Source organism: Amphimedon queenslandica, unplaced genomic scaffold (genome assembly GCF_000090795.2).
Source record: "Amphimedon queenslandica unplaced genomic scaffold, v1.1 AMPQUscaffold_13450, whole genome shotgun sequence".
Lineage (NCBI taxonomy): Eukaryota > Metazoa > Porifera > Demospongiae > Haplosclerida > Niphatidae > Amphimedon > Amphimedon queenslandica.
Genome location: NW_003546314.1, coordinates 21,945 through 29,254, shown reverse-complemented (window position 1 = coordinate 29,254; position 7,310 = coordinate 21,945). Strand labels below are relative to the sequence as shown.

General features: G+C 34.3%; 2 protein-coding genes and 1 long non-coding RNA gene across 3 annotated transcripts; 2 read left to right on the top strand and 1 right to left on the bottom strand.

Moving 5' to 3' along the window:
* Positions 1-11: 11 nt before the first annotated feature.
* On the top strand, positions 12-2,873 carry LOC109581274 (uncharacterized). The gene is made up of 6 exons (XM_019995251.1): positions 12-455; positions 504-818; positions 864-919; positions 970-1,072; positions 1,712-2,806; positions 2,866-2,873. Exons 1-6 carry the CDS (start codon positions 65-67, stop codon positions 2,871-2,873), a joined length of 1,968 nt encoding a protein of 655 aa, XP_019850810.1. The 5' UTR covers positions 12-64.
* LOC109581263 (uncharacterized) lies at positions 2,838-6,446 on the top strand. The gene is made up of 11 exons (XM_019995228.1): positions 2,838-3,558; positions 3,604-3,637; positions 3,688-3,957; positions 4,184-4,321; positions 4,362-4,991; positions 5,056-5,235; positions 5,319-5,446; positions 5,498-5,650; positions 5,704-5,902; positions 5,951-6,010; positions 6,063-6,446. The coding sequence occupies exons 1-11, from the start codon at positions 2,974-2,976 to the stop codon at positions 6,386-6,388; spliced, it is 2,703 nt and encodes a 900-aa protein (XP_019850787.1). The 5' UTR covers positions 2,838-2,973; the 3' UTR covers positions 6,389-6,446.
* On the bottom strand, positions 6,427-7,248 carry LOC109581264 (uncharacterized). Its single transcript, XR_002184572.1, has 3 exons — positions 6,816-7,248; positions 6,623-6,685; positions 6,427-6,544 (listed from the first exon to the last, which is right to left on the bottom strand). It is a non-coding gene; the product is annotated as an uncharacterized LOC109581264 (long non-coding RNA).
* Between the last annotated feature and the right edge of the window lie 62 nt (positions 7,249-7,310).

The following is a 7,310-nucleotide window of genomic DNA, read 5'->3' as shown; positions in this document are numbered from 1 at the left end:
TTTTACACCTCTTTTCTGGTCCGTGTCCTCTGAGTTTAACTGTGCCCTATCTCCCTGGGTAAACATGATTGATGTATCTCAATGGAGAGCCGCTATTGGTCATTGGAACTCCTCCAGACTTCGTTCATTGACTCCTGCAACTGATATTGATGCTGAAAGTTTGCGGGAATTAAGAAATAGAAGTTTCAACGCTGCTTCTACTGATAATGTTACTGCTAATATTACTGCTACTTACACACACATTACTGCTGTTTATTCTGCTAGTACTGGTCCTAACTCTACTCCTAATTCTACTGCTGAGGTCTCTACTGAGGAAAACATAGATCTACCTATTTATAATGGAATGCTTTCGTGTGATATAGTTTCATATGCTGTCTACTTATTGTTCTTTATGTTTCTCCTCCTTTTATCAGGAGACATTGAACTCAATCCTGGACCTATCACTGTGGAACAAGGTACCTTTGGTTTAATTGATTATTATTAATTTTAAAGTTTATTTATAGCCCGTACACATATCAATAAGTCTCTTTGGGAACATCTTGCTAGCATAGAAAAGGCTACAAAGTTCAGTATTTTAAATATTAGCAGTGAGCTCTTTTCCAGAAACCTAATCTCAGTGGCTGTCAATAATTCACCAACATATAGAAAAATATTTGATGAATTTGAAGCTAAATTATCTTCTATAACTGATCTTTCACAATTAATCAATCGTTATGAGACATTTTTGGGTTGTCTATCATGTGATAGTGGACCAGCTAAAGATGCAGTTGATAGTTTAACTGCTGATTGGAATGAATTTAAGAAGCAATGTAATGAAGGTATGTATATACTGGAGAAAAATCAAATAATGAATAGCTCTGTAGAGAACACTTTTTCCTATGAAGTTTCATGTGAGGAAACATTTTATCAGGAGGAAATTGTAATTTGGCATATTTAAATTACTATATTTATATAGACTTACTTTTATAGCCATGGTTTGTTATCGGGAAAATAATCCAGCATACTGGTGGAGAAAAGGCACCGAGGGAATTACACATAAAAAAACAAAATTATACTGAGCTACAACCCCAAGGTAAGTTACTATAACATGTTTATTCATAAAACCTTTTACTTGACATTTTTAGGATAAGTTTTTTAATTTATAATTTTTGAGCCTGAAATTACAGTAAAAATTAAAAATACAATTAGAAAAATGGCATAGTAAGATGGTCAGCAAAAGTGTTGGTAAATGAGGGTGGCTCTCAGAGTTGTGGCAGAAGATCTTGCTTGTAGTCTCACCATTCTGTGCTTATTGCACATAAAGTCTAATTTTAAGACTGAGCCACGCCAATTTTTCTATGCTCTATATTGCAAGTTGTTTGTTATTATTATTAGAGTAGATTTAGGTATTTTGAGACGGTTTGTATTATGAGACATTGCCTGTAATTTATTTTTAAAATTCAAAAGTCTTAAGGGTCTCATAACTGGTGCATCTACTCTATAGCTGGTCTCATGCCCACCCCTTTGCTTGAAACTACTCCATACCCTATAAAACTGATTAGTGCCCATTGGTCAAATGAATTTTTATTTCTACACTTATGACCAGATCTCTAGCTCATTTATTATGAATACAATGTCAAAATGCTGTAGTGATTTCTAAAAATTTCTCACAGGGGCTGGGATATTTTTACTTCTGCCAATAATTGGCAATAGTTCATATAATTTCTTATAGGTGATGAATTTCTTGAAATAAATTCACAATGGTTGAAGGAAGTAATGCAAAATTCTACGATTAAACTTAAAGTTACACCAATGCTATTAATCAATTGTGGTTTACCAAACAGCAGAAAAACCATAGCATTAAAAAAAGTCCTGTCAGATTTAAAGGAAGAAGATGGTATTGGGTTTTGTGATATGCTTGCTGCTCGAAATGTAGTCCATAATAGGATTGTGTTTACGCCTCAACTACAAGATAGGGGATACCCATATATAATGTATACAGGAGTAGAAAGTATAGCTCGGTTGTCTGGGAAAGTAATGAGAGTCTCTTTTGATCATTTTCCTGGATTCTCAAATAAAGATCTAAATGAGCATTTATTGGAATTTATGATGGGCATTCTTGGAAATAATCTCATGAAGCAACGTGGCAAGGTCACTGAATGGGATCAAAGCCACACATGTGGGTTAGCTCTTATTAATGTTTGGGATCTTGGTCTTCACAAAATACCAACTTACGTTCTCTCACATCTTGCTGGTCATCTCTACAATAGTCATGTTTTGATGTTTCTTGATCTGCTACGTGATGTCGATCATCTTTATGAAGTTCCTGATATTCCTGAGAATCAATATGACAAGTCACGTAATGACAGGGAGCTCATGAGGTGGAGATCACGTATTCATTATTTTGTTCGTTTTGCTAAACTTGCTTCAGCAAAAAATGGAAATCGCAAAAAAGTTTGCAGTGTAATTGCTAGCTACAATGGATCAACAAATCTTGAAGAAAAAATGAAGAAATTAAAAGATGCTGTTAGTGATGTTTCTAAGCAGTTGCAGCTTCATGATCTTATTGATATGGAAAATTTTGAAGTTTTTCACAATGAAGATATTACTTTTTTGTATCACCTTTTACAAAAGAGAATAAAAGATGGCCTGGAGTATCATGCTGAAGAAGTTCCGCTTTCTTTTATGTTTCTTCGCAGTTTGTTTTATAAGAAAGATCAGCTTTACGTTATGAAAGATGAATTGCAGGAATTATCAAAGGAGCTTAATATGGATGATGATATGTTTTGTCGTTTTTTCACTTCATTTGGGAGCATCATTGATGTCAGTTTGATTGACCCCTTTTCAAATTTAATCATCTTGCAGCCTGTTACATTTTTGAATAAGCTAAATAAGCTGTTCTATTTTTCTTCTGATAATACCATAGTTACTAGTCATGGTTTGGTTAGCAAGGCTACAGCAGAAGCCATTTTTAACAAAGATGCATCCATTTATATGTCATTTCTTGAATCGTTATGTATAGCTACCAAGATTTCACAGGAGCAAGTTAATGTAACTATTGATCAGTGTAGTTATTATATTTCTAATGTCTGCACTCACCCACCTCTTTTGCAATGCAGTCCTACCTCACTTCATTTGGTTCATGACACAAATAATTCATTGTCACATTTTTTAGTCACTTTCACTGCCAATTTTCTGAAGTCATATTCCAAAGCTCAACTCGATGTATCCAGGATCCCTCACATCAATGTGACACGATTTTGCTCTCAGTCAGATGGTCTACTTTTTGAGCTTGTTCATTTTGGGGATATCATTGAATTTCGTTTTCCTAATCTTGGTAATGAGCTTTTGCTGCATAAAGTCTGTGAGCATATTGTCATCATATGTCATGAGATAATGAAGGAAAGTGATGTATTATATAATTTTGCAATAATGTGCGAGAGGTCCGAGCATTCCTGTGAGCTTAAGATGGAGCGCCATGCTCTTCCTTTTGAAAAAGAGAAATGCGAAAAATGTTCTGTTGCCATGTCCAGTCAAGATACTAAGAAGGTCAAAGTATTTAACAAAATATTGACAGAGGTAAATTTAAGAGCATACTTTTCTTCAGTTTACATTTTTGTTTAGCATAAAGTTGCTGTCAAGAAAAGACTCAACGGAGGTAGGCCAGTAGTTTTATATAAATGTATCCTACAATTATATTTTGTATAGACTCTTTCTCATCAGAAGATGCTTCTATCATATCAGAAAAATTGACTGAACTATCAGCTGAAGGAGCCAAAGCTGTTTATAATGAATTTATGGGAACAACCTCAGATAAAGACTGGAAAGACTGGAAGGTCTTTATGCAAATGATACTTACCTGGGAAGAAAAGAATAAAGATGCAAAGAGACAATTTTTATCAAAGTTTCGGTTGATAGATTTAGCTGATAAATCAGATGCTGATAGAATGCAACAAATTACTAACAGTCAAATCAGAGGTCAGTTTGTTCAGAAATTTTTAACATATTGTGATATATCAGCATTTTATGAAACTTAGTACTCAGCATTTTTGTTAATCATACAATGTTTTGATGTTCTTGGGCTTTGAGTATTTGACTTGGCTTGAGCAAAACACACGGCTCTTTGACTTATTGTTATGCTTTTCCCTTTATTATAGCAATTTAATGATTGTCTTTATCATAATTTTTCACAATTTATGATTAGGTTATTACAGATTACAAGGAGATACGTCTACAATTCAACATTTAAAAAGTGATTCTGTTGAAAAAGATGAGACAATAGCCAAAATCAAGAAGCAGGTAAAATCTTTTAAAGATGTTGGAGTACAGTTTGATTACATGGGTAAGATTACATTGTGCTTTTATAATGTTACACGTAACAGATAATTTGAACTCTTTGAGTGATGTCCAGATAGCAGAGAAGAAGATATTCTCAATTCAAGGAGACAAGTCACAGTTGATAAACTGGGAGGATTTTGGTTTGAGAATTAGTTTAGAAGACTGTAGCTTATCTCCCTCACAAACAGTAGAAATAGCAGTGATTGCCCTTGTAGGAGGACAGTTTCAGTTTCCTAAGAATACTATCCTAGTCAGTGCTGTGTATGCAGTATCACTCTCAAAGCCTCTTCTGAAACAACTAACATTAGAAATACAGCATTGTGTTGATTTATCAAGGCAACCAGCTCTTAGTCGTTATCTCAAGTTTGCTATAGCTCCATTAAGCCACACACCCAGTCTTCCTTACCAGTTCTCTATAGTTGAGGGAGGAGAGTTTAAACCTGTTAGTTGGTATGGATCCATTCAGCGTAAAGAGTTCTGTTTGGTAGCTATTGTTGGGGAGAAACATCTACCCAAATCATCAACTAATGGAGATGAGTCAGAGGAAGAGGAGGAGGAGCAAGAGGAACAAGCAGAAGAGGAAATTGAGGAGGAAGTGGAAGATGGTAATAGTGATTCATCCAGTGATTCTGATAAGACTAAAAATCCACCAGGAGGTAGCAGTGGAGGACAAGGTCAGTAATACGTCAGTAAGTGTGTAATAGTATATAATGAACTGAATCTATTTCACTATAATAGGAGAGTCTACTAATAATAAGGGAGTAGAGGAAGAGGAGACTGGAGGTCAGCCATTACATGAGGAAGGAAATGAAGAGCAAGATAATGAAAGAGTAGAAGAGTCAAAGGATCATGAAGAACCAGAGCATGAAGAAGCAACTGCTCCAATACCTTGCACTGAGATTAGTTCAGATTTTAATAGTAAGTACATCAAAACATAGCCAAGAATAATAATTTATTATTATTATTATTATTATTATTATTATTATTATTATTTGTGTTAGGTAAAATGGTTGTTTCCACTGGCTTAGTAGAAAATATGACATATGTTGGACAGGTTTATTATGAGGAGAAAAGAGCTAAAGAATTGGTGACCTTCTCTGCAGCTAAGAAATTGAGTGCTCTCCATGAGGTAGATTATATGCAAATGTGTACATGTACATGTAGATATTCATTTCTATAGTTCATTGAGAAGAAACACGTACAAGCTGAGATTGATCAACATGTTTATTTTTCTTTCAATCCTTCTTATTCATATATTGAATTAAATTTTGATGCTCCACAAAAGAAGCCTTACACTGGATGGGATATTGAGCCTCACCTTCAGCCTTGTAGAGTAAGTACTGCAATATAATGTATAACTGATGATTGGTATGTGTATATTAATAGTTGCGTCGTTGTGATGTTGATAATTTTGGTGACGCTAATTATTCTGTTCCTCCATTTTGTTTGATATCAATATATGGATCACCTGGTGCTGTATCATCACTACAATACTCTGTACCACTAGTGGGTGTTGTTGACCCAGTTACATTGCTCATTCATTGTTCATTGAGAACTGCTCCTCCTCTTCCACTTCCTTCAACAAGTGATAGATAATGTATATATCATTTTAACTATTTAGTTATATTAACAGATCCTACTACCTCCTCCTCCCTTAATGTAGTGCATAGATCAACGCCAGTATCAGGAGCTAGTAAGTTGATATTAACATAATAACACACTAATCACTGAATTTGTATCATTAGTAGGTACATTTAGATCTGATATTGCTCATAGAGTAATGACAGAATGTACTGGAATGATAAAGAATTGTGGGATTGATATTCACTTCTTAGTTGACAAATTGTTGGAACACAATGTTATAAATGCAAGAGAGAAGAGAGGAATAACTGATGGCTACACTAAACAAACTGCTGGTGAAAGAATGGATGAATTGCTCCACATCATTTCAAGCTCCATTAATATGGAAGGAGAAGTATTTGGTATATTCTTAGATATACTCAGAGAGGAAGGGACTAGAAGAATTATTAAACTAGCTGATAAACTAATAGAAAAATATAATAAAACTTAGCTTATTTTTTATTATTGTTGTTGTTGTTTTGCTTATTGTTGATTTTATCAAAGAAAAATTATGGCAATAAAGGACAAAAAATGTAAAATATTCTTGAGTATCTCTTCATGGATGTACATGTATACATGTACAGTTGCCATAACAACAGTCATTCTTCTATAGAAAGTAGGAGGAAGAGAGAGAGGATCAAGAGAGAAAGAATGGAATGACATCATGAGAAGTAACATGACTTACCCTCTTTGATGAAAAGGAGCATACATTGGGTACCCCATAAGAACAGTAACAGTATACCATAACCTAATGATAACAATAAACAATGTATCATGTAATAAGTAAAAGAAAAATGAAACAAGAAGAATAGAAGAATGGGAAAGAGAGGAGTAAAAATAGTGAGGGGAAGAGTTTAATAAGAGAAGAGACAAATTACTTGATTTGGTTAAGGTCTTCAATAAAATTAATTAATACAGTACGAGATACTAAGAAAGGGGGAGGTATTGTATAGTAGTAAAGAGCTGGTAACTTTGGAGGAGTAAGCCATGACAACCACTGTCCCTTTCAATGGACCAGTCTGCCAGTGTCCAGTACTGAGTGTATGGAATTAGTCGAAGAGGATGAGTATAAGAGATATGGAGTGGTAGGTGGTCTTGTATAGAGAGACTGAGAGAGAGGAGGGAGAGAGAATGAGTGACAAGTGAGAATAGGAGGAAGGAGAAGTAATGGAATTTTAATAAAGAGAAAGAAAAGGAATAGGTGACTGACAGAGTACAATGAAAATGAGTACAATAAAAATAATAAATAAAGCCATTTCTCATTGTGCACAAACTTTACACGCAGGCATGTACATGTATATGAATGTATAGCCTTTGCTTTTTTCAAATTGACTTCTTTTAATGTCATATTCTCATAACTTGAAAAATATTTG

Bases quoted from the DNA above. Each gene is read 5' to 3' on its own strand.
- LOC109581274 (XM_019995251.1), top strand. From the start codon at position 65: ATGATTGATGTATCTCAATGGAGAGCCGCTATTGGTCATTGGAACTCC. The intron at 456-503 runs GTACCTTTGGTT...GTTTATTTATAG, and splicing joins ACCTATCACTGTGGAACAAG to CCCGTACACATATCAATAAG. The intron at 1,073-1,711 runs GTAAGTTACTAT...AATTTCTTATAG, and splicing joins TACTGAGCTACAACCCCAAG to GTGATGAATTTCTTGAAATA.
- LOC109581263 (XM_019995228.1), top strand. From the start codon at position 2,974: ATGTCATTTCTTGAATCGTTATGTATAGCTACCAAGATTTCACAGGAG. The intron at 3,638-3,687 runs GTAGGCCAGTAG...TATTTTGTATAG, and splicing joins CAAGAAAAGACTCAACGGAG to ACTCTTTCTCATCAGAAGAT. The intron at 5,447-5,497 runs GTAGATTATATG...TCATTTCTATAG, and splicing joins AATTGAGTGCTCTCCATGAG to TTCATTGAGAAGAAACACGT.